This window comes from Oncorhynchus gorbuscha, unplaced genomic scaffold (genome assembly GCF_021184085.1).
Source record: "Oncorhynchus gorbuscha isolate QuinsamMale2020 ecotype Even-year unplaced genomic scaffold, OgorEven_v1.0 Un_scaffold_1914, whole genome shotgun sequence".
In the NCBI taxonomy this organism is placed as follows: Eukaryota; Metazoa; Chordata; class Actinopteri; order Salmoniformes; family Salmonidae; genus Oncorhynchus; species Oncorhynchus gorbuscha.
Window position 1 is genome coordinate 18,861 of NW_025746563.1, and position 26,101 is coordinate 44,961.

Consider the following 26,101-nt stretch of genomic DNA (forward strand, 5'->3'; position numbering starts at 1 on the left):
GAGCCGCCAGAGTCGCCCGTCTGTCCTGAGCCGCCAGAGTCGCCCGTCTGTCCTGAGCCGCCAGAGTCGCCCGTCTGTCCTGAGCCGCCAGAGTCGCCCGTCTGTCCTGAGCCGCCAGAGTCGCCCGTCTGTCCTGAGCCGCCAGAGTCGCCCGTCTGTCCTGAGCCGCCAGAGTCGCCCGTCTGTCCTGAGCCGCCAGAGCCGCCCGTCTGTCCTGAGCCGCCAGAGCCGCCCGTCTGTCACGAGCCGCCAGAGCCGCCAATCTGTCAGGAGCCGCCAGTCCGTCAGGAGCCGCCAGAGCCGCCAGTCAGCCAGGAGCCGCCAGTCAGCCAGGAGCCGCCAGTCAGCCAGGAGCTGCCAGATCCGTCAGTCAGCCAGGATCCGCCAGAGTCTCCCTCCAGACCGGAACCGCCAGAGTCTCCCTCCAGGCCGGATCCACCATAGTCTCCCTCCAGTCCGGATCCGCTAGAGTCTCCCTCCAGTCCGGATCCGCCAGAGTCTCCTCCAATCCAGAGGCGCCACTCACTCCAGACTCGACCATCAGTCCAGTGGCATCCTCTAGTCCATGGTCAGCGGTGAAGGTTCCTGCTCCAGAGACATTAAGTAAGGGTGAATTGGAGCGGGGTCCACGTCCCGAGCCAGAACCGCCACCTTGGGGGTTCTCAATTAGAGGCAGCTGTCTATCGTTGTCTCTGATTGAGAACCATATTTAGGCAGCCATATTCTTTGGGTATTTTGTGGGTAATTGTTCCTGTTCCAGTGTTTTAGTGTTCACGTTACGGGACTGTTTCGTCTTCGTTCCTTTTGTCGGTTTGTTGTTTTTGTTCGGTTTTTAAGTATTACCATTAAATATGGATGATCATCATTTTCATGTAATTACATTTTCACATGTAAAAACAATCACGTCACTCTGTCCACACATTTCAGGGTTGCGTTGAAACAATAACAGGTAAATGATCCAAGACCAGCTCAGTTAATCCCTACCATTGTGACAATGAGTCGTCATAATGCTGCATCAAATATACATGATCTTAGGGGCATTGGCAAACACAATGTAAGTCATTTAATTTTTGTACCCCTAATTGCACCGAATACATATGTTTATCCTACAGCTATTGTAAGCAATAATCATGAGCTTATAAACCAGAGTTCCACTGTTAGCACTGAGGTGGTGTGCAATAGTAGGAAGAGCACTTTATGCAGCTCACCCTGCACTATCAGCTTCAATGTAAATAACATGAGTAAGTCTACTGATATGCTTCCCAGTAAAGCATTAAAAACAATCAAGCAACCCAGAAAAGTGCTAAAAATAGCCCATATTAACATATGTAGCCTAAGAAACAAGGTCCAAGAAGTCAATAATTTGCTTGTAACAGAACATTCATATTCTGGCTATCTCTGAAACACACTTAAAAGTACCTTTGATAATACAGTGGTAGCTGTATGGTTATAACATCTACCAAAAAGACAGAAATGCCAACGGAGGTCAGTGTCTATATTCAGAACTACATTCCTGTAAAGCTTAAAGACGATGTAATGTTAAATACTATTGATGTAATATGGCTACAGGTTAATCTGCCTCACCTAAAGCCCATTCTAGTGGGAAGCTGCTATAGACCACCAAGTGCTAACAGTCAGTATCTGGATAATATGTGTGAAATGCTTGATAAGGTATTTGATATCAACAGACAAGTCTATTTTCTGTGTGATTTAAATATTGACTGGCTATCATCAAGCTGCCCACTCAGGAAATGACTTCAAACTCTAAACAGTGCCTTCAAGCTGGATCAGGTTGTCAGTCAACCTACCAGGGTAGTTACAAACAGCACAGGAATTAAATCATCAACATGTATTGATCACATCTTTACTAACGCTGCAGATATTTGCTTTAAAGCAGTATCCAAATCCATAGGATGTAGTGATTACAATATAATAGCCATATCTAGGAAAACCAAAGTTCCAAAGGCTGGGCCTAATATAGTGTATAAGAGGTCATAAAATAAGATTTCTTGTGATACATATGTTGATGATGTAAAGAAAATGTGCTGGTCTGTGGTGTGTAATGAAGAGCAACTAGATGCTACACTTGACGCATTTATGAAACTGATTTTTCCAGTTACTAATAAGCAGCACCCATTAAGACAATGACTGTAAAAACTGTTAAATCCCCTTGGATTGATGTGGAATTGTATGGTTGAGAGGAATGAAGCATAAGGTATGGCAATTAAGTGTGGCGGTCCAACTGATTGGCAAACATACTGCAAATGAAGAAATCATGTGACTGAACTAAATAAAAATGAACTACACTATGAACCAAAGATAAATTATATCAAATACAATAGTAAAAAGCTTAGTGGCACCTTAAATAACATTTTGGGGGAAAAAATCCAACTCGGCTCCTTCATTCATTGAATCAGATGGCTCATTCATCACAAAGCCCACTGATTTTGCAAATACTACTTTAATGCCTTTTTCATTGGCAAGATAAGCAAATTTAGGGATGACATGCCAGCAACAAACACAGACACTACACATCCAAGTATATCGGACCAAATTTTGAAAGACAGGAATTTAATCAAATGTAATTCCGTAAAGTCAGTGTGGAAGAGGCGAAAAAATTATTATCAACAATGACAAGCCACCGGGATCTGACAATCTGGATGAAAAATTACAGAGGATAATAGCACGATATAGCCACTCCTATTTGCCACATCTTGAATTTAAGTCGACGAGAGAGCGTGTGCCCTCAGGCCTGGAGGGAACCTAAAGTCATTCCACTTCCCAAGAATAATAAAGCCCCCTTTACTGGCTCAAATAGCCGACGAATCAGCCTGTTACCAACAAAATATTGTGTTTGACCAGATACAATGCTTTTTAACAGTAAACAAATTGACAACAGAATTTCAGCTTGCTTATAGGGAAGTGTTTCAAATACTTGTTCTCCCCACTGTAAATAATATCCCCGCCAATTTGCATGGTTGAGTGTCTACGTGTGTAGCATGTAGTGCGTATAGCCTTAATATTGAGGATGATAATTGTAATCCATATCGTATCAACGTCATAGTTGCATCATAATTACCTTCAACATCATTGAAAAACACATCCCAGCATTTCCATAGCAATTGACATTTCACATGATCATGAAATAGGCCTTGCATTATTATTAATATAGAGACGGCTTCACTACAGTACAAATGTATCCCGTAAAATATGCTATTATTCCCCAACGTCACTATATATTATGTGTCTATGTGTATGTATAAGTTTGTATGTGTAAGCGAGCATGTAATTGAGTACTTATGTGTTCATATCCACTTCATAATCTTCAGATATTTTTACAGTTCCCATACTTTCTTTTTTTCGTAACCTGAAGTCCCTGTAGAATTTAGTACATCCATGGTGTTATAGAGCTGTCACGGAATAGCTGTCCATCTATAAAGATTTGGTCCACAATGAGAAAGGCACGCTTACCCCTCTACCTCAGTTGCCTCTGTTCAGGATACAGCCTCTTGCGATGTTAGTTTATCTCCCGTGGAAATTGGTAATTGAGACCGAATTTGGTCCCTTTAAGCTCCCTTCCCCTGCTTTTGATCATCTCCTTTTGTTGGTAGTGTTCAAATTTTGCGATTTTAGGTCGGGGACCCTAGGTCTTGTCGCTCCAAGTCTGTGTGCTCGGTGGAAAGCCACCTTCTTTACGGTCTCTAGAGGAAGTTTCAAGGCAAATTGCACAAATTATCTGATCGCACCCTCTGATTATTGGAAGCGTCTCAGGAATCACAGAAAATATTAGATTTTCACGCATGCTACAGCTTTCTATGTCTAGTAGAGACGTCATCATCACCCTGTTTTACCCTTTGTAGACAATCCATGTTGGAATCGTTGACTTTTACCATGGCAGTGAGTGCCTTGTTCTCTCCAAGGAGCGTAAAACTCCAAACACCCCCTCAGCCCTGCAACCTCCTCACACATCTTTTCCAGTGTTGCATGGATTCCAGCCAGAGCACTAGCCTCTACTCCAACAGTAATTATATCATCCGTGTCTGTAGATGAATATGTCTTTCTTTGTTTTTTTTCGGGTCAGAGTTCTTTTGTCAGATAGCCAGATCTTTCCATGATGGAGTATGTTGTACCTTCAAAGGATAAAGCTGTTGTTACTCGTCGACTTCCCTCAGGATTTCCTTAGTATCCAGGTTGGCTCTTTACTGGAACCAGTTGTTTACAAAAGTTTTTAACAATGCGTCTTTCCCACGGCGATGACCGGTGTTTCTGTAGTACAGCCACCTAGCGCTGTTGTTTGGTTAGCGGTGTTTCAGTAGTACAGCCACCTCGCACTGTTGATGTTACCAGCCTCAGACTTAATCTTGTGTGTTTGTCTGAAGCACAGCACTGTTTCCTTGTTGAAGTACCGTTGTACATGAATGCCAGACTTTGATGACAGGGTTTGAAGTCAACATTTGCCAACAAGAAGGACCGCCACGACACCTTCTTTATGATCGGAATCCCCGTCAAATGGTCATTACCACAGTCACAAAGTCATAAACCCTGTCTATTTCTAAAATGTCTCTTCTTGATTAAAAACCATTAACACCAATTATGTTATCATGAATTGTTACGATATAGCCAATTTGGACTTTGTGACTGTACTATCTTGTAGAAACCTTGTCAATCTTTTTTAGCTAGCTAACTAGTCTCCTCCCTAGCTGATAATTTGTCCTCTCGTTCCTTCCTTGATTCTATAATGCGTTTGTTTACAGTGCCAGATAGCAAGTGAATGAAATCCTCTTTCCTTCTTAATGTGTTTGAGCCAATCAGTTGTGTTGTGACAAGGTAGTCGTGGTATACAGAAGATAGCCATATCTGGTAAAATACCAAGTTCTTTTTATGGTAAGAACAGGTCAAATAAGCAAAGAGAAACAACAGTCCATCAGTCATTTAAGACATGAAGGTCAGTCAATTTGGAAAATGTCAAGAACCAACAAGTGCTATGATGAAACTGTCTCTCATGAGGACTGCCACAAGAGATGAAGACCCAGAGTTTCCTCTGCTGCAGGGGATAAGTTCGTTCGAGTTAACTGCATCTCAGATTGCAGCCCAAGCAAATACTTTACAGAGTTCAAGTAACAGAAACATCTCAACATCAACTGTTCAGAGATGACTGCATGAATTAGACCATGGTCGAATTGCTGTAAAGAAACCACTACTAAAGGACACCAATAAGAAGAAGACGCTTGGAGGAGGTGTGATGGTGTGGGGGTGCTTTGCTGGTGGCACTGTCTGTGATTTATTTAGAATTTAAGGCACACTTAACCAGCATGGCTACCACAGCATTCTGCAGCAATACGCCATCCCATCTAGTTTGCACTTAGTGTGACTATTATTTATTTTTCAACTGGACAATGACCCAGCATTCCTCCAGGCTGTGTAAGGGCTATTTGGAGTGCTAAATCAGATGATCTAGCCTCCACAATCACCTGACCTCAACCCAATAGAGATGGGTAGGATGAGTTGGACCGCAGAGTGAAGGAAAAGCAGCCAACAAGTGCTTAGCATATGTGGGAACTACTTTAAGAATGTTGGAAAAGCATTCCAGGTGAAGCTGGTTGAGAGAATGCCAAGAGTGTGCTAAGTTGCCATCAAGGCAAAGGGTGGCTACTTTGATATATTTTTATTTGTTGAACACTTTTTTGGTTACTACATGATTCCATGTGTTATTTCATAGTTTTGATATCTTCACTATTATTCTACAATGTATAAAACAGTCAAAAGAAAGAAAAACTACAAACTGTCCAAACTTTTGACTGGTACTGTACATATTAAATTGTGTTAGATATTTCTGAGCGTAAAGTGCCAGGTGGGACAATCTTGACTTCCTTTGATGTTTAGATGTGCTGTCTGTAATAACACTCATGAGTCAATGCAATTCATACAATGTTTTCTTAATACTGATTTGCAAAGTCTTTATTACATTTGTCAAACTGTGTGATGAAGAAACAAGTACTGTATTGCAGTTGAAAATAAGTTAGTTAATAGTTAGTCAAGAGAGGAAATAACAAAACTCAAATAAATATTTTAATCTACCTTATTATACGTTAAATAAATAACTGATAACCATTTTAGTCAGTGGACAGCACAGCTTGAAACCACATAAATTACATAGCTAATAAATACATAAACATACATGCTGTTCAGCTCAGCTGTAACTTTGATAAACAATCAGATGTATAATATAAAAAATTGTACAATGCACAAAACATGTGGATTATTAAGCACATTATGAATTGTATTTTCATGCTAAAAAATAAATAGATGCAAGTACCCAATGAAACCTCCTGATTAGCAGATATAGGTAGATAATTGGCTGTTCTTGTGATGACAATTGCCTACTGATGTTAGTGTTGTCACCTCAGAAGAGTCCGTTTCTGGTGGTGTACTGTACATTGTAAGATCTGCGCCTGTGCCAGCGTCTCCTTACAGCTGCACAGCAGCCACATAGCATACACTGCAAAAGAAAGATGGGGAAGCATGATTCACATGCAAAATATAATTGCAGAAATTAAACAGCTTATTAGGTGAAATACTTTGTAAACTATGTTCAGAGTAATCATGTGAACACAAGCCTATACGTACACATAGCAGGATCCACAGGGGTACCAGAATAATAGCGATGCCACAAGGAATGATAATGGCCAAAGCCCAGCCAGGAAACCCTCCAACACTTGTGGTATTGAAAGGAGTGGTCAGTAAAAGGGTAGGAAGTGGTGTGGTGCTGGTAGTTGTTGTTGGGGCAACAGTGGTGGTCAGGAGACCTAGAATGGAAATGAAAATACATTTTAGAGGGATTATAAACTTGTAATATGTCATATTATTTTTCTATTTAAAAAAAAATGTAAAATGTTTTTTTACACCTTTATTTAACTAGGCAAGTCAGTTAAAAACAAATTCTTATTTTCAATGATGGCCTAGGAACAGTGGGTTAACTGCCTGTTCAGGGGCAGAACGACAAATTTGTACCATGTCAGCTCAAGTTTGAACTTGCAACCTTCCGGTTCCTAGTCCAATGCTCTAACCACCAGGCTACCCTGCCGCCCCAAGTAGTAACCATATAACATTGATATATAACGAGATTGAGTATTATACACAAAAACGTAGAAATGACAACTGTATGGTAACAAAAGCAGCATACCTGAGACTTTTAAGACTTCCTGAAGAAAACCACTAGGGTGGTTGACATCTTCCTCTTTGTATACATATGTCACATTTGCCCTGATTTCAGTGCCATCAGCACTGTGAAAGTAAAATTGTGTTTTGTGTGAGAGATGAGCATGGTCCCTTCTTCCTGTTTAGCTGTAAAAGCAGCAGCTAAATGAAATCTGCAGAAATTCTAAAGTGTGCAGTTGAGAAAGACGGGTTGGTTGAAGGTTATGACGTTGTACTTACATGAAGTTGGCGTTGGGAAATTGAAACTGGTTGCCGTTTGGTTCACTGAGAAGTTGACGGAGCTAAAAGGGGACAAAACATCAAGTTATCAATTCCGGTCATGACCTGAACATGACCATGGATGTATCTTATGTGTAGAAGTACAGTATCTTACAAGTGTGTTAATTGAAAGCTGTATCTGGACGTAGGTCTCATTGGTGAATGTGAGTCTATTACTTAGAGACTCCAGGGTTACATTGGTTATTTTGAAACCAAGGTTGATGGCAAATGAAGTATCTGAAAGTTCTGTAAGCAGACAAAAACATGGTCACTATAACAACAGATCAAATTAACTGCTACAATTTAGGAGTTTCAATGACATAAAAAAACATTCAAGAAGTATTTAGATTGCAGGAGCCGTTGTATGTGTACTTATTAAGAAATGGTTTTATTGAGAGGACATAAATGTCTTCATGAAACCTAATTGCTTGAACTCACTGATATAAGTTGCATTCTGGAAGGTGGTTTGAGTGGTCTTGGATTGAAGAGACAGTTGCTTATTGACGGCACCAAGGACATCAGCCTCAGTGGGGACTGGTTTTTTGAGGTTGAATATCAGTTCAACAAAAACCACGGCTGTGCCGAATCTAAGAGAAAATAAAAATACATGGAAAGTTACATTTCCTAAAGAAACCTGTGTACTTGCTAGCTTGTCTTAAAGTAATCATGGTTGTAAAATAAGTTATAGTATTGGCAGGCACTGCAGTAGTAATGGTAGTGACTGGTTATAATTGGAAAAACTAGGTAGATGGAAAGATTGATTGATGGATAGGATAGGAAAGGATAGCCTGAACATATGAAAGTTGGTTCGGTCTCTCTAGCTTGAACGGTTCAAGAGTTAATATTATTTTTGGTGGGTTATTATATGCTAATTTATACTCATTTAAATTGTTTTAGTTTAGAACGTTTAGAAATATTTAAAATCATTAGAAAAAGTATGTAAGAAATCTAGTGGTCTTGCCTTCAGCAAGCACATTAATTATAATGGATTGGATTTATATTAAGCCTTTTGACCGATTGATGCACTCAAAGAGCTTTTCTAAAGAAAGGTTGACATTTTGGATGATTTTAATTAAAACATCAGTAGTTAACGACACAAGCATGGATATACATGGTTCATTGTTGCAAAGGTTCCTTGTTTGACAAAGTGTTAATTGAATTGATTGAAAACATTATAATAAATTATATTGCTTACCTAGTTGTTGATGTCACTGAAGTCAAAAGGGTAGGAAGTGGTGTGGTGTTGGTAGTTGTTGTTGGGGCAACAGTGGTGGTCAGGAGACCTAGAATAGAAATGGAAATACATTTTAGAGGGATTATAAACTTGTAATATGTCATGTAACATTGATATATAAGTGTTTTCGAGATTGAGTATTATACACGTTACATGGTGTTTGATAACTCACTGTCATAAATAAACATAGAAATGACAACGGTATGGTAACAAAAGCAGCATACCTGAGACTTTTAAGACTTCCTGTAGAAAACCACTAGGGTGGTTGACATCTTCCTCTTTGTATACATACGTCACGTTTGCCTTGATTTCAGTGCCATCATCACTGTGGACGTAAAAATGGGTTTTGTGTGAGAGTTAAACATGTTCCTTTCATCCTGTTTAGCTGCACAAGCAGCAACTAAATGAAATCTGCAGAAATTCTAAAGAGTGCAGTTGAGAAAGACGGGTTGGTTCAAGGTTATGACGTTGTACTTACATGAAGTTGGCGTTGGGAAATTGAAACTGTTTGCCGTCTGGTTCACTGAGCACCTTATGGAGCTAAAAGGGGACAAAACATCAAGTTGTCAATTACTATCATGACCTGAACATGACCATGGATGTATCTTATGTGTAGAAGTACAGTATCTTACTAGTCTGTTAATTGAATCCTGTATCTGGGTTTCGGTCTCATTGGTGAGTGTGAGTCTATTACTTAGAGACTCCTGCGTTACATTGGTTATTTTGAAACCAAGGTCGATGGCAAATGAAGTATCTGTAAGTTCTGTGAGCACACAAAAAAATGGTCACTATAGCAACAGATCAAATGAAGTGCTACAATTTAGGAGTTTCAACAACATTAAAAAACATTCAAGAAGTATTTAGATAGCAGGAGCAGTTGAATGTTTACTTATTAAGAGATTATTTTATAGAGTGGAAAAAAATGTCTTCATGAAGCCTAATTTGTTGAACTCACTGATATAAGTTGCATTCTGGAAGGTGGTTTGAGTGGTCGTGAATTGAGGAGACAATTGCTTCTTGACGGCACCAAGGACATCATCCTCAGTGGGGACTGGTGTTTTGACCTTGAATATCAGTTTAACAAAAACTCCAACTGTGCCGAATCTAAGAGAAAATAATAATACATGGAAAATTACATTTCCTAAAGAAAATGTGTGTACTTGCTAGCTTGTCTTAAAGTAATCATGGTTATAAAATAAGTTACAGGATTGGTAGTCACTGCAGTAGTAATGGTAGTGACTGGTTATAATTGGAAAAAGAAAGTTGATGGAAAGATTGATTGATGGATAGGATAGGAAAGGATAGCCTGAACATATGAAAGTTGGTTCGGTCTCTAGCTTGAACGGTTCAAGAGTTAATATTATTTTTGGTGGGTTATTATATGCTAATTTATACTCATTTAAATTGTTTTAGTTTAGAACGTTTAGAAAAATTTAAAATCATTAGAAAAAGTATGTAAGAAATCTAGTGGTCTTGCCTTCAGCAAGCACATTAATTATAATGGATTGGATTTATATTAAGCCTTTTGACCGATTGATGCACTCAAAGAGCTTTTCTAAAGAAAGGTTGACATTTTGGATGATTTTAATTAAAACATCAGTAGTTAACAACACAAGCATGGATATACATGGTTCATTGTTGCAAAGGTTCCTTGTTTGACAAAGTGTTAATTGAATTGATTGAAAACATTATAATAAATGATCTTGCTTACCTAGTTGTTGATGTCACTGAAGTCAAAAGGGTAGGAAGTGGTGTGGTGTTGGTAGTTGTTGTTGGGGCAACAGTGGTGGTCAGGAGACCTAGAATAGAAATGGAAATACATTTTAGAGGGATTATAAACTTGTAATATGTCATGTAACATTGATATATAAGTGTTTTCGAGATTGAGTATTATACACGTTACATGGTGTTTGATAACTCACTGTCATAAATAAACATAGAAATGACAACGGTATGGTAACAAAAGCAGCATACCTGAGACTTTTAAGACTTCCTGTAGAAAACCACTAGGGTGGTTGACATCTTCCTCTTTGTATACATACGTCACGTTTGCCGTGATTTCAGTGCCATCATCACTGTGGACGTAAAAATGGGTTTTGTGTGAGAGTTAAACATGTTCCTTTCATCCTGTTTAGCTGCACAAGCAGCAGCTAAATGAAATCTGCAGAAATTCTAAAGAGTGCAGTTGAGAAAGACGGGTTGGTTCAAGGTTATGACGTTGTACTTACATGAAGTTGGCGTTGGGAAATTGAAACTGTTTGCCGTCTGGTTCACTGAGCACCTTATGGAGCTAAAAGGGGACAAAACATCAAGTTGTCAATTACTATCATGACCTGAACATGACCATGGATGTATCTTATGTGTAGAAGTACAGTATCTTACTAGTCTGTTAATTGAATCCTGTATCTGGGTTTCGGTCTCATTGGTGAGTGTGAGTCTATTACTTAGAGACTCCTGCGTTACATTGGTTATTTTGAAACCAAGGTCGATGGCAAATGAAGTATCTGTAAGTTCTGTGAGCACACAAAAAAATGGTCACTATAGCAACAGATCAAATGAAGTGCTACAATTTAGGAGTTTCAACAACATTAAAAAACATTCAAGAAGTATTTAGATAGCAGGAGCAGTTGAATGTTTACTTATTAAGAGATTATTTTATAGAGTGGAAAAAATGTCTTCATGAAGCCTAATTTGTTGAACTCACTGATATAAGTTGCATTCTGGAAGGTGGTTTGAGTGGTCGTGAATTGAGGAGACAATTGCTTCTTGACGGCACCAAGGACATCATCCTCAGTGGGGACTGGTGTTTTGACCTTGAATATCAGTTTAACAAAAACTCCAACTGTGCCGAATCTAAGAGAAAATAATAATACATGGAAAATTACATTTCCTAAAGAAAATGTGTGTACTTGCTAGCTTGTCTTAAAGTAATCATGGTTATAAAATAAGTTACAGGATTGGTAGTCACTGCAGTAGTAATGGTAGTGACTGGTTATAATTGGAAAAAGAAAGTTGATGGAAAGATTGATTGATGGATAGGATAGGAAAGGATAGCCTGAACATATGAAAGTTGGTTCGGTCTCTAGCTTGAACGGTTCAAGAGTTAATATTATTTTTGGTGGGTTATTATATGCTAATTTATACTCATTTAAATTGTTTTAGTTTAGAACGTTTAGAAAAATTTAAAATCATTAGAAAAAGTATGTAAGAAATCTAGTGGTCTTGCCTTCAGCAAGCACATTAATTATAATGGATTGGATTTATATTAAGCCTTTTGACCGATTGATGCACTCAAAGAGCTTTTCTAAAGAAAGGTTGACATTTTGGATGATTTTAATTAAAACATCAGTAGTTAACAACACAAGCATGGATATACATGGTTCATTGTTGCAAAGGTTCCTTGTTTGACAAAGTGTTAATTGAATTGATTGAAAACATTATAATAAATTATATTGCTTACCTAGTTGTTGATGTCACTGAAGTCAAAAGGGTAGGAAGTGGTGTGGTGTTGGTAGTTGTTGTTGGGGCAACAGTGGTGGTCAGGAGACCTAGAATAGAAATGGAAATACATTTTAGAGGGATTATAAACTTGTAATATGTCATGTAACATTGATATATAAGTGTTTTCGAGATTGAGTATTATACACGTTACATGGTGTTTGATAACTCACTGTCATAAATAAACATAGAAATGACAACGGTATGGTAACAAAAGCAGCATACCTGAGACTTTTAAGACTTCCTGTAGAAAACCACTAGGGTGGTTGACATCTTCCTCTTTGTATACATACGTCACGTTTGCCGTGATTTCAGTGCCATCATCACTGTGGACGTAAAAATGGGTTTTGTGTGAGAGTTAAACATGTTCCTTTCATCCTGTTTAGCTGCACAAGCAGCAACTAAATGAAATCTGCAGAAATTCTAAAGAGTGCAGTTGAGAAAGACGGGTTGGTTCAAGGTTATGACGTTGTACTTACATGAAGTTGGCGTTGGGAAATTGAAACTGTTTGCCGTCTGGTTCACTGAGCACCTTATGGAGCTAAAAGTGGACAAAACATCAAGTTGTCAATTACTATCATGACCTGAACATGACCATGGATGTATCTTATGTGTAGAAGTACAGTATCTTACTAGTCTGTTAATTGAATCCTGTATCTGGGTTTCGGTCTCATTGGTGAGTGTGAGTCTATTACTTAGAGACTCCTGCGTTACATTGGTTATTTTGAAACCAAGGTCGATGGCAAATGAAGTATCTGTAAGTTCTGTGAGCACACAAAAAAATGGTCACTATAGCAACAGATCAAATGAAGTGCTACAATTTAGGAGTTTCAACAACATTAAAAAACATTCAAGAAGTATTTAGATAGCAGGAGCAGTTGAATGTTTACTTATTAAGAGATTATTTCATAGAGTGGAAAAAAATGTCTTCATGAAGCCTAATTTGTTGAACTCACTGATATAAGTTGCATTCTGGAAGGTGGTTTGAGTGGTCGTGAATTGAGGAGACAATTGCTTCTTAACGGCACCAAGGACATCATCCTCAGTGGGGACTGGTGTTTTGACCTTGAATATCAGTTTAACAAAAACTCCAACTGTGCCGAATCTAAGAGAAAATAATAATACATGGAAAATTACATTTCCTAAAGAAAATGTGTGTACTTGCTAGCTTGTCTTAAAGTAATCATGGTTATAAAATAAGTTACAGGATTGGTAGTCACTGCAGTAGTAATGGTAGTGACTGGTTATAATTGGAAAAAGAAAGTTGATGGAAAGATTGATTGATGGATAGGATAGGAAAGGATAGCCTGAACATATGAAAGTTGGTTCGGTCTCTAGCTTGAACGGTTCAAGAGTTAATATTATTTTTGGTGGGTTATTATATGCTAATTTATACTCATTTAAATTGTTTTAGTTTAGAACGTTTAGAAAAATTTAAAATCATTAGAAAAAGTATGTAAGAAATCTAGTGGTCTTGCCTTCAGCAAGCACATTAATTATAATGGATTGGATTTATATTAAGCCTTTTGACCGATTGATGCACTCAAAGAGCTTTTCTAAAGAAAGGTTGACATTTTGGATGATTTTAATTAAAACATCAGTAGTTAACAACACAAGCATGGATATACATGGTTCATTGTTGCAAAGGTTCCTTGTTTGACAAAGTGTTAATTGAATTGATTGAAAACATTATAATAAATGATTGCTTACCTAGTTGTTGATGTCACTGAAGTCAAAAGGGTAGGAAGTGGTGTGGTGTTGGTAGTTGTTGTTGGGGCAACAGTGGTGGTCAGGAGACCTAGAATAGAAATGGAAATACATTTTAGAGGGATTATAAACTTGTAATATGTCATGTAACATTGATATATAAGTGTTTTCGAGATTGAGTATTATACACGTTACATGGTGTTTGATAACTCACTGTCATAAATAAACATAGAAATGACAACGGTATGGTAACAAAAGCAGCATACCTGAGACTTTTAAGACTTCCTGTAGAAAACCACTAGGGTGGTTGACATCTTCCTCTTTGTATACATACGTCACGTTTGCCGTGATTTCAGTGCCATCATCACTGTGGACGTAAAAATGGGTTTTGTGTGAGAGTTAAACATGTTCCTTTCATCCTGTTTAGCTGCACAAGCAGCAACTAAATGAAATCTGCAGAAATTCTAAAGAGTGCAGTTGAGAAAGACGGGTTGGTTCAAGGTTATGACGTTGTACTTACATGAAGTTGGCGTTGGGAAATTGAAACTGTTTGCCGTCTGGTTCACTGAGCACCTTATGGAGCTAAAAGTGGACAAAACATCAAGTTGTCAATTACTATCATGACCTGAACATGACCATGGATGTATCTTATGTGTAGAAGTACAGTATCTTACTAGTCTGTTAATTGAATCCTGTATCTGGGTTTCGGTCTCATTGGTGAGTGTGAGTCTATTACTTAGAGACTCCTGCGTTACATTGGTTATTTTGAAACCAAGGTCGATGGCAAATGAAGTATCTGTAAGTTCTGTGAGCACACAAAAAAATGGTCACTATAGCAACAGATCAAATGAAGTGCTACAATTTAGGAGTTTCAACAACATTAAAAAACATTCAAGAAGTATTTAGATAGCAGGAGCAGTTGAATGTTTACTTATTAAGAGATTATTTCATAGAGTGGAAAAAAATGTCTTCATGAAGCCTAATTTGTTGAACTCACTGATATAAGTTGCATTCTGGAAGGTGGTTTGAGTGGTCGTGAATTGAGGAGACAATTGCTTCTTAACGGCACCAAGGACATCATCCTCAGTGGGGACTGGTGTTTTGACCTTGAATATCAGTTTAACAAAAACTCCAACTGTGCCGAATCTAAGAGAAAATAATAATACATGGAAAATTACATTTCCTAAAGAAAATGTGTGTACTTGCTAGCTTGTCTTAAAGTAATCATGGTTATAAAATAAGTTACAGGATTGGTAGTCACTGCAGTAGTAATGGTAGTGACTGGTTATAATTGGAAAAAGAAAGTTGATGGAAAGATTGATTGATGGATAGGATAGGAAAGGATAGCCTGAACATATGAAAGTTGGTTCGGTCTCTAGCTTGAACGGTTCAAGAGTTAATATTATTTTTGGTGGGTTATTATATGCTAATTTATACTCATTTAAATTGTTTTAGTTTAGAACGTTTAGAAAAATTTAAAATCATTAGAAAAAGTATGTAAGAAATCTAGTGGTCTTGCCTTCAGCAAGCACATTAATTATAATGGATTGGATTTATATTAAGCCTTTTGACCGATTGATGCACTCAAAGAGCTTTTCTAAAGAAAGGTTGACATTTTGGATGATTTTAATTAAAACATCAGTAGTTAACGACACAAGCATGGATATACATGGTTCATTGTTGCAAAGGTTCCTTGTTTGACAAAGTGTTAATTGAATTGATTGAAAACATTATAATAAATTATATTGCTTACCTAGTTGTTGATGTCACTGAAGTCAAAAGGGTAGGAAGTGGTGTGGTGTTGGTAGTTGTTGTTGGGGCAACAGTGGTGGTCAGGAGACCTAGAATAGAAATGGAAATACATTTTAGAGGGATTATAAACTTGTAATATGTCATGTAACATTGATATATAAGTGTTTTCGAGATTGAGTATTATACACGTTACATGGTGTTTGATAACTCACTGTCATAAATAAACATAGAAATGACAACGGTATGGTAACAAAAGCAGCATACCTGAGACTTTTAAGACTTCCTGTAGAAAACCACTAGGGTGGTTGACATCTTCCTCTTTGTATACATACGTCACGTTTGCCGTGATTTCAGTGCCATCATCACTGTGGACGTAAAAATGGGTTTTGTGTGAGAGTTAAACATGTTCCTTTCATCCTGTTTAGCTGCACAAGCAGCAACTAAATGAAATCTGCAGAAATTCTAAAGAGTGCAGTTGAGAAAGACGGGTTGGTTCAAGGTTATGACGTTGTACTTACATGAAGTTGGCGTTGGGAAATTGAAACTGTTTGCCGTCTGGTTCGCTGAGAACCTTATGGAGCTAAAAGTGGACAAAACATCAAGTTGTCAATTACTATCATGACCTGAACATGACCATGGATGTATCTTATGTGTAGAAGTACAGTATCTTACTAGTCTGTTAATTGAATCCTGTATCTGGGTTTCGGTCTCATTGGTGAGTGTGAGTCTATTACTTAGAGACTCCTGCGTTACATTGGTTATTTTGAAACCAAGGTCGATGGCAAATGAAGTATCTGTAAGTTCTGTGAGCACACAAAAAAATGGTCACTATAGCAACAGATCAAATGAAGTGCTACAATTTAGGAGTTTCAACAACATTAAAAAACATTCAAGAAGTATTTAGATAGCAGGAGCAGTTGAATGTTTACTTATTAAGAGATTATTTCATAGAGTGGAAAAAAATGTCTTCATGAAGCCTAATTTGTTGAACTCACTGATATAAGTTGCATTCTGGAAGGTGGTTTGAGTGGTCGTGAATTGAGGAGACAATTGCTTCTTAACGGCACCAAGGACATCATCCTCAGTGGGGACTGGTGTTTTGACCTTGAATATCAGTTTAACAAAAACTCCAACTGTGCCGAATCTAAGAGAAAATAATAATACATGGAAAATTACATTTCCTAAAGAAAATGTGTGTACTTGCTAGCTTGTCTTAAAGTAATCATGGTTATAAAATAAGTTACAGGATTGGTAGTCACTGCAGTAGTAATGGTAGTGACTGGTTATAATTGGAAAAAGAAAGTTGATGGAAAGATTGATTGATGGATAGGATAGGAAAGGATAGCCTGAACATATGAAAGTTGGTTCGGTCTCTAGCTTGAACGGTTCAAGAGTTAATATTATTTTTGGTGGGTTATTATATGCTAATTTATACTCATTTAAATTGTTTTAGTTTAGAACGTTTAGAAAAATTTAAAATCATTAGAAAAAGTATGTAAGAAATCTAGTGGTCTTGCCTTCAGCAAGCACATTAATTATAATGGATTGGATTTATATTAAGCCTTTTGACCGATTGATGCACTCAAAGAGCTTTTCTAAAGAAAGGTTGACATTTTGGATGATTTTAATTAAAACATCAGTAGTTAACGACACAAGCATGGATATACATGGTTCATTGTTGCAAAGGTTCCTTGTTTGACAAAGTGTTAATTGAATTGATTGAAAACATTATAATAAATTATATTGCTTACCTAGTTGTTGATGTCACTGAAGTCAAAAGGGTAGGAAGTGGTGTGGTGTTGGTAGTTGTTGTTGGGGCAACAGTGGTGGTCAGGAGACCTAGAATAGAAATGGAAATACATTTTAGAGGGATTATAAACTTGTAATATGTCATGTAACATTGATATATAAGTGTTTTCGAGATTGAGTATTATACACGTTACATGGTGTTTGATAACTCACTGTCATAAATAAACATAGAAATGACAACGGTATGGTAACAAAAGCAGCATACCTGAGACTTTTAAGACTTCCTGTAGAAAACCACTAGGGTGGTTGACATCTTCCTCTTTGTATACATACGTCACGTTTGCCGTGATTTCAGTGCCATCATCACTGTGGACGTAAAAATGGGTTTTGTGTGAGAGTTAAACATGTTCCTTTCATCCTGTTTAGCTGCACAAGCAGCAACTAAATGAAATCTGCAGAAATTCTAAAGAGTGCAGTTGAGAAAGACGGGTTGGTTCAAGGTTATGACGTTGTACTTACATGAAGTTGGCGTTGGGAAATTGAAACTGTTTGCCGTCTGGTTCGCTGAGAACCTTATGGAGCTAAAAGTGGACAAAACATCAAGTTGTCAATTACTATCATGACCTGAACATGACCATGGATGTATCTTATGTGTAGAAGTACAGTATCTTACTAGTCTGTTAATTGAATCCTGTATCTGGGTTTCGGTCTCATTGGTGAGTGTGAGTCTATTACTTAGAGACTCCTGCGTTACATTGGTTATTTTGAAACCAAGGTCGATGGCAAATGAAGTATCTGTAAGTTCTGTGAGCACACAAAAAAATGGTCACTATAGCAACAGATCAAATGAAGTGCTACAATTTAGGAGTTTCAACAACATTAAAAAACATTCAAGAAGTATTTAGATAGCAGGAGCAGTTGAATGTTTACTTATTAAGAGATTATTTCATAGAGTGGAAAAAATGTCTTCATGAAGCCTAATTTGTTGAACTCACTGATATAAGTTGCATTCTGGAAGGTGGTTTGAGTGGTCGTGAATTGAGGAGACAATTGCTTCTTAACGGCACCAAGGACATCATCCTCAGTGGGGACTGGTGTTTTGACCTTGAATATCAGTTTAACAAAAACTCCAACTGTGCCGAATCTAAGAGAAAATAATAATACATGGAAAATTACATTTCCTAAAGAAAATGTGTGTACTTGCTAGCTTGTCTTAAAGTAATCATGGTTATAAAATAAGTTACAGGATTGGTAGTCACTGCAGTAGTAATGGTAGTGACTGGTTATAATTGGAAAAAGAAAGTTGATGGAAAGATTGATTGATGGATAGGATAGGAAAGGATAGCCTGAACATATGAAAGTTGGTTCGGTCTCTAGCTTGAACGGTTCAAGAGTTAATATTATTTTTGGTGGGTTATTATATGCTAATTTATACTCATTTAAATTGTTTTAGTTTAGAACGTTTAGAAAAATTTAAAATCATTAGAAAAAGTATGTAAGAAATCTAGTGGTCTTGCCTTCAGCAAGCACATTAATTATAATGGATTGGATTTATATTAAGCCTTTTGACCGATTGATGCACTCAAAGAGCTTTTCTAAAGAAAGGTTGACATTTTGGATGATTTTAATTAAAACATCAGTAGTTAACGACACAAGCATGGATATACATGGTTCATTGTTGCAAAGGTTCCTTGTTTGACAAAGTGTTAATTGAATTGATTGAAAACATTATAATAAATTATATTGCTTACCTAGTTGTTGATGTCACTGAAGTCAAAAGGGTAGGAAGTGGTGTGGTGTTGGTAGTTGTTGTTGGGGCAACAGTGGTGGTCAGGAGACCTAGAATAGAAATGGAAATACATTTTAGAGGGATTATAAACTTGTAATATGTCATGTAACATTGATATATAAGTGTTTTCGAGATTGAGTATTATACACGTTACATGGTGTTTGATAACTCACTGTCATAAATAAACATAGAAATGACAACGGTATGGTAACAAAAGCAGCATACCTGAGACTTTTAAGACTTCCTGTAGAAAACCACTAGGGTGGTTGACATCTTCCTCTTTGTATACATACGTCACGTTTGCCGTGATTTCAGTGCCATCATCACTGTGGACGTAAAAATGGGTTTTGTGTGAGAGTTAAACATGTTCCTTTCATCCTGTTTAGCTGCACAAGCAGCAACTAAATGAAATCTGCAGAAATTCTAAAGAGTGCAGTTGAGAAAGACGGGTTGGTTCAAGGTTATGACGTTGTACTTACATGAAGTTGGCGTTGGGAAATTGAAACTGTTTGCCGTCTGGTTCGCTGAGAACCTTATGGAGCTAAAAGTGGACAAAACATCAAGTTGTCAATTACTATCATGACCTGAACATGACCATGGATGTATCTTATGTGTAGAAGTACAGTATCTTACTAGTCTGTTAATTGAATCCTGTATCTGGGTTTCGGTCTCATTGGTGAGTGTGAGTCTATTACTTAGAGACTCCTGCGTTACATTGGTTATTTTGAAACCAAGGTCGATGGCAAATGAAGTATCTGTAAGTTCTGTGAGCACACAAAAAAATGGTCACTATAGCAACAGATCAAATGAAGTGCTACAATTTAGGAGTTTCAACAACATTAAAAAACATTCAAGAAGTATTTAGATAGCAGGAGCAGTTGAATGTTTACTTATTAAGAGATTATTTCATAGAGTGGAAAAAAATGTCTTCATGAAGCCTAATTTGTTGAACTCACTGATATAAGTTGCATTCTGGAAGGTGGTTTGAGTGGTCGTGAATTGAGGAGACAATTGCTTCTTAACGGCACCAAGGACATCATCCTCAGTGGGGACTGGTGTTTTGACCTTGAATATCAGTTTAACAAAAACTCCAACTGTGCCGAATCTAAGAGAAAATAATAATACATGGAAAATTACATTTCCTAAAGAAAATGTGTGTACTTGCTAGCTTGTCTTAAAGTAATCATGGTTATAAAATAAGTTACAGGATTGGTAGTCACTGCAGTAGTAATGGTAGTGACTGGTTATAATTGGAAAAAGAAAGTTGATGGAAAGATTGATTGATGGATAGGATAGGAAAGGATAGCCTGAACATATGAAAGTTGGTTCGGTCTCTAGCTTGAACGGTTCAAGAGTTAATATTATTTTTGGTGGGTTATTATATGCTAATTTATACTCATTTAAATTGTTTTAGTTTAGAACGTTTAGAAAAATTTAAAATCATTAGAAAAAGTATGTAAGAAATCTAGTGGTCTTGCCTTCAGCAAGCACATTAATTATAATGGATTGGATTTATATTAAGCCTTTTGACCGATTGATGCACTCAAAGAGCTTTTCTAAAGAAAGGTTGACATTTTGGATGATTTTAATTAAAACATCAGTAGTTAACGACACAAGCATGGATATACATGGTTCATTGTTGCAAAGGTTCCTTGTTTGACAAAGTGTTAATTGAATTGATTGAAAACATTATAATAAATTATATTGCTTACCTAGTTGTTGATGTCACTGAAGTCAAAAGGGTAGGAAGTGGTGTGGTGTTGGTAGTTGTTGTTGGGGCAACAGTGGTGGTCAGGAGACCTAGAATAGAAATGGAAATACATTTTAGAGGGATTATAAACTTGTAATATGTCATGTAACATTGATATATAAGTGTTTTCGAGATTGAGTATTATACACGTTACATGGTGTTTGATAACTCACTGTCATAAATAAACATAGAAATGACAACGGTATGGTAACAAAAGCAGCATACCTGAGACTTTTAAGACTTCCTGTAGAAAACCACTAGGGTGGTTGACATCTTCCTCTTTGTATACATACGTCACGTTTGCCGTGATTTCAGTGCCATCATCACTGTGGACGTAAAAATGGGTTTTGTGTGAGAGTTAAACATGTTCCTTTCATCCTGTTTAGCTGCACAAGCAGCAACTAAATGAAATCTGCAGAAATTCTAAAGAGTGCAGTTGAGAAAGACGGGTTGGTTCAAGGTTATGACGTTGTACTTACATGAAGTTGGCGTTGGGAAATTGAAACTGTTTGCCGTCTGGTTCGCTGAGAACCTTATGGAGCTAAAAGTGGACAAAACATCAAGTTGTCAATTACTATCATGACCTGAACATGACCATGGATGTATCTTATGTGTAGAAGTACAGTATCTTACTAGTCTGTTAATTGAATCCTGTATCTGGGTTTCGGTCTCATTGGTGAGTGTGAGTCTATTACTTAGAGACTCCTGCGTTACATTGGTTATTTTGAAACCAAGGTCGATGGCAAATGAAGTATCTGTAAGTTCTGTGAGCACACAAAAAAATGGTCACTATAGCAACAGATCAAATGAAGTGCTACAATTTAGGAGTTTCAACAACATTAAAAAACATTCAAGAAGTATTTAGATAGCAGGAGCAGTTGAATGTTTACTTATTAAGAGATTATTTCATAGAGTGGAAAAAAATGTCTTCATGAAGCCTAATTTGTTGAACTCACTGATATAAGTTGCATTCTGGAAGGTGGTTTGAGTGGTCGTGAATTGAGGAGACAATTGCTTCTTAACGGCACCAAGGACATCATCCTCAGTGGGGACTGGTGTTTTGACCTTGAATATCAGTTTAACAAAAACTCCAACTGTGCCGAATCTAAGAGAAAATAATAATACATGGAAAATTACATTTCCTAAAGAAAATGTGTGTACTTGCTAGCTTGTCTTAAAGTAATCATGGTTATAAAATAAGTTACAGGATTGGTAGTCACTGCAGTAGTAATGGTAGTGACTGGTTATAATTGGAAAAAGAAAGTTGATGGAAAGATTGATTGATGGATAGGATAGGAAAGGATAGCCTGAACATATGAAAGTTGGTTCGGTCTCTAGCTTGAACGGTTCAAGAGTTAATATTATTTTTGGTGGGTTATTATATGCTAATTTATACTCATTTAAATTGTTTTAGTTTAGAACGTTTAGAAAAATTTAAAATCATTAGAAAAAGTATGTAAGAAATCTAGTGGTCTTGCCTTCAGCAAGCACATTAATTATAATGGATTGGATTTATATTAAGCCTTTTGACCGATTGATGCACTCAAAGAGCTTTTCTAAAGAAAGGTTGACATTTTGGATGATTTTAATTAAAACATCAGTAGTTAACGACACAAGCATGGATATACATGGTTCATTGTTGCAAAGGTTCCTTGTTTGACAAAGTGTTAATTGAATTGATTGAAAACATTATAATAAATTATATTGCTTACCTAGTTGTTGATGTCACTGAAGTCAAAAGGGTAGGAAGTGGTGTGGTGTTGGTAGTTGTTGTTGGGGCAACAGTGGTGGTCAGGAGACCTAGAATAGAAATGGAAATACATTTTAGAGGGATTATAAACTTGTAATATGTCATGTAACATTGATATATAAGTGTTTTCGAGATTGAGTATTATACACGTTACATGGTGTTTGATAACTCACTGTCATAAATAAACATAGAAATGACAACGGTATGGTAACAAAAGCAGCATACCTGAGACTTTTAAGACTTCCTGTAGAAAACCACTAGGGTGGTTGACATCTTCCTCTTTGTATACATACGTCACGTTTGCCGTGATTTCAGTGCCATCATCACTGTGGACGTAAAAATGGGTTTTGTGTGAGAGTTAAACATGTTCCTTTCATCCTGTTTAGCTGCACAAGCAGCAACTAAATGAAATCTGCAGAAATTCTAAAGAGTGCAGTTGAGAAAGACGGGTTGGTTCAAGGTTATGACGTTGTACTTACATGAAGTTGGCGTTGGGAAATTGAAACTGTTTGCCGTCTGGTTCGCTGAGAACCTTATGGAGCTAAAAGTGGACAAAACATCAAGTTGTCAATTACTATCATGACCTGAACATGACCATGGATGTATCTTATGTGTAGAAGTACAGTATCTTACTAGTCTGTTAATTGAATCCTGTATCTGGGTTTCGGTCTCATTGGTGAGTGTGAGTCTATTACTTAGAGACTCCTGCGTTACATTGGTTATTTTGAAACCAAGGTCGATGGCAAATGAAGTATCTGTAAGTTCTGTGAGCACACAAAAAAATGGTCACTATAGCAACAGATCAAATGAAGTGCTACAATTTAGGAGTTTCAACAACATTAAAAAACATTCAAGAAGTATTTAGATAGCAGGAGCAGTTGAATGTTTACTTATTAAGAGATTATTTCATAGAGTGGAAAAAAATGTCTTCATGAAGCCTAATTTGTTGAACTCACTGATATAAGTTGCATTCTGGAAGGTGGTTTGAGTGGTCGTGAATTGAGGAGACAATTGCTTCTTAACGGCACCAAGGACATCATCCTCAGTGGGGACTGGTGTTTTGACCTTGAATATCAGTTTAACAAAAACTCCAACTGTGCCGAATCTAAGAGAAAATAATAATACATGGAAAATTACATTTCCTAAAGAAAATGTGTGTACTTGCTAGCTTGTCTTAAAGTAATCATGGTTATAAAATAAGTTACAGGATTGGTAGTCACTGCAGTAGTAATGGTAGTGACTGGTTATAATTGGAAAAAGAAAGTTGATGGAAAGATTGATTGATGGATAGGATAGGAAAGGATAGCCTGAACATATGAAAGTTGGTTCGGTCTCTAGCTTGAACGGTTCAAGAGTTAATATTATTTTTGGTGGGTTATTATATGCTAATTTATACTCATTTAAATTGTTTTAGTTTAGAACGTTTAGAAAAATTTAAAATCATTAGAAAAAGTATGTAAGAAATCTAGTGGTCTTGCCTTCAGCAAGCACATTAATTATAATGGATTGGATTTATATTAAGCCTTTTGACCGATTGATGCACTCAAAGAGCTTTTCTAAAGAAAGGTTGACATTTTGGATGATTTTAATTAAAACATCAGTAGTTAACAACACAAGCATGGATATACATGGTTCATTGTTGCAAAGGTTCCTTGTTTGACAAAGTGTTAATTGAATTGATTGAAAACATTATAATAAATTATATTGCTTACCTAGTTGTTGATGTCACTGAAGTCAAAAGGGTAGGAAGTGGTGTGGTGTTGGTAGTTGTTGTTGGGGCAACAGTGGTGGTCAGGAGACCTAGAATAGAAATGGAAATACATTTTAGAGGGATTATAAACTTGTAATATGTCATGTAACATTGATATATAAGTGTTTTCGAGATTGAGTCTTATACACGTTACATGGTGTTTGATAACTCACTGTCATAAATAAACATAGAAATGACAACCGTATGGTAACAAAAGCAGCATACCTGAGACTTTTAAGACTTCCTGTAGAAAACCACTAGGGTGGTTGACATCTTCCTCTTTGTATACATACGTCACGTTTGCCGTGATTTCAGTGCCATCATCACTGTGGACGTAAAAATGGGTTTTGTGTGAGAGTTAAACATGTTCCTTTCATCCTGTTTAGCTGCACAAGCAGCAACTAAATGAAATCTGCAGAAATTCTAAAGAGTGCAGTTGAGAAAGACGGGTTGGTTCAAGGTTATGACGTTGTACTTACATGAAGTTGGCGTTGGGAAATTGAAACTGTTTGCCGTCTGGTTCGCTGAGAACCTTATGGAGCTAAAAGTGGACAAAACATCAAGTTGTCAATTACTATCATGACCTGAACATGACCATGGATGTATCTTATGTGTAGAAGTACAGTATCTTACTAGTCTGTTAATTGAATCCTGTATCTGGGTTTCGGTCTCATTGGTGAGTGTGAGTCTATTACTTAGAGACTCCTGCGTTACATTGGTTATTTGGAAACCAAGGTCGATGGCAAATGAAGTATCTGTAAGTTCTGTGAGCACACAAAAAAATGGTCACTATAGCAACAGATCAAATGAAGTGCTACAATTTAGGAGTTTCAACAACATTAAAAAACATTCAAGAAGTATTTAGATAGCAGGAGCAGTTGAATGTTTACTTATTAAGAGATTATTTCATAGAGTGGAAAAAAATGTCTTCATGAAGCCTAATTTGTTGAACTCACTGATATAAGTTGCATTCTGGAAGGTGGTTTGAGTGGTCGTGAATTGAGGAGACAATTGCTTCTTAACGGCACCAAGGACATCATCCTCAGTGGGGACTGGTGTTTTGACCTTGAATATCAGTTTAACAAAAACTCCAACTGTGCCGAATCTAAGAGAAAATAATAATACATGGAAAATTACATTTCCTAAAGAAAATGTGTGTACTTGCTAGCTTGTCTTAAAGTAATCATGGTTATAAAATAAGTTACAGGATTGGTAGTCACTGCAGTAGTAATGGTAGTGACTGGTTATAATTGGAAAAAGAAAGTTGATGGAAAGATTGATTGATGGATAGGATAGGAAAGGATAGCCTGAACATATGAAAGTTGGTTCGGTCTCTAGCTTGAACGGTTCAAGAGTTAATATTATTTTTGGTGGGTTATTATATGCTAATTTATACTCATTTAAATTGTTTTAGTTTAGAACGTTTAGAAAAATTTAAAATCATTAGAAAAAGTATGTAAGAAATCTAGTGGTCTTGCCTTCAGCAAGCACATTAATTATAATGGATTGGATTTATATTAAGCCTTTTGACCGATTGATGCACTCAAAGAGCTTTTCTAAAGAAAGGTTGACATTTTGGATGATTTTAATTAAAACATCAGTAGTTAACGACACAAGCATGGATATACATGGTTCATTGTTGCAAA

The 26,101-nt window shown here is 37.0% G+C and overlaps 1 protein-coding gene across 1 annotated transcript; it reads right to left on the reverse strand.

Annotated features, from left to right (window-relative positions):
- Window positions 1-5,942: 5,942 nt before the first annotated feature.
- LOC124024535 (mucin-5AC-like) lies at window positions 5,943-25,855 on the reverse strand. The gene is made up of 57 exons (XM_046338456.1): window positions 25,852-25,855; window positions 25,412-25,597; window positions 25,089-25,219; window positions 24,935-24,996; window positions 24,681-24,781; window positions 24,418-24,505; window positions 23,662-23,810; window positions 23,339-23,469; window positions 23,185-23,246; window positions 22,931-23,031; window positions 22,668-22,755; window positions 21,912-22,060; window positions 21,589-21,719; window positions 21,435-21,496; window positions 21,181-21,281; window positions 20,918-21,005; window positions 20,162-20,310; window positions 19,839-19,969; window positions 19,685-19,746; window positions 19,431-19,531; window positions 19,168-19,255; window positions 18,412-18,560; window positions 18,090-18,220; window positions 17,936-17,997; window positions 17,682-17,782; window positions 17,419-17,506; window positions 16,663-16,811; window positions 16,340-16,470; window positions 16,186-16,247; window positions 15,932-16,032; window positions 15,669-15,756; window positions 14,913-15,061; window positions 14,590-14,720; window positions 14,436-14,497; window positions 14,182-14,282; window positions 13,919-14,006; window positions 13,165-13,313; window positions 12,842-12,972; window positions 12,688-12,749; window positions 12,434-12,534; window positions 12,171-12,258; window positions 11,415-11,563; window positions 11,093-11,223; window positions 10,939-11,000; window positions 10,685-10,785; window positions 10,422-10,509; window positions 9,666-9,814; window positions 9,343-9,473; window positions 9,189-9,250; window positions 8,935-9,035; window positions 8,672-8,759; window positions 7,915-8,063; window positions 7,592-7,722; window positions 7,438-7,499; window positions 7,184-7,284; window positions 6,628-6,806; window positions 5,943-6,499 (listed from the first exon to the last, which is right to left on the reverse strand). The coding sequence occupies exons 1-57, from the start codon at window positions 25,853-25,855 to the stop codon at window positions 6,404-6,406; spliced, it is 6,069 nt and encodes a 2,022-aa protein (XP_046194412.1). The 3' UTR covers window positions 5,943-6,403.
- Window positions 25,856-26,101: the final 246 nt, after the last annotated feature.

What these genes read in the sequence shown, in the direction of transcription:
- LOC124024535 (XM_046338456.1), bottom strand. An exon ending in CCAGAATGCAACTTATATCA is followed by an intron (nt 23,470 to 23,661) that starts GTGAGTTCAACA and finishes GTGTGCTCACAG; the next exon opens with AACTTACAGATACTTCATTT. An exon ending in TCAGTGACATCAACAACTAG is followed by an intron (nt 11,564 to 12,170) that starts GTAAGCAATATA and finishes ATTTTCTCTTAG; the next exon opens with ATTCGGCACAGTTGGAGTTT.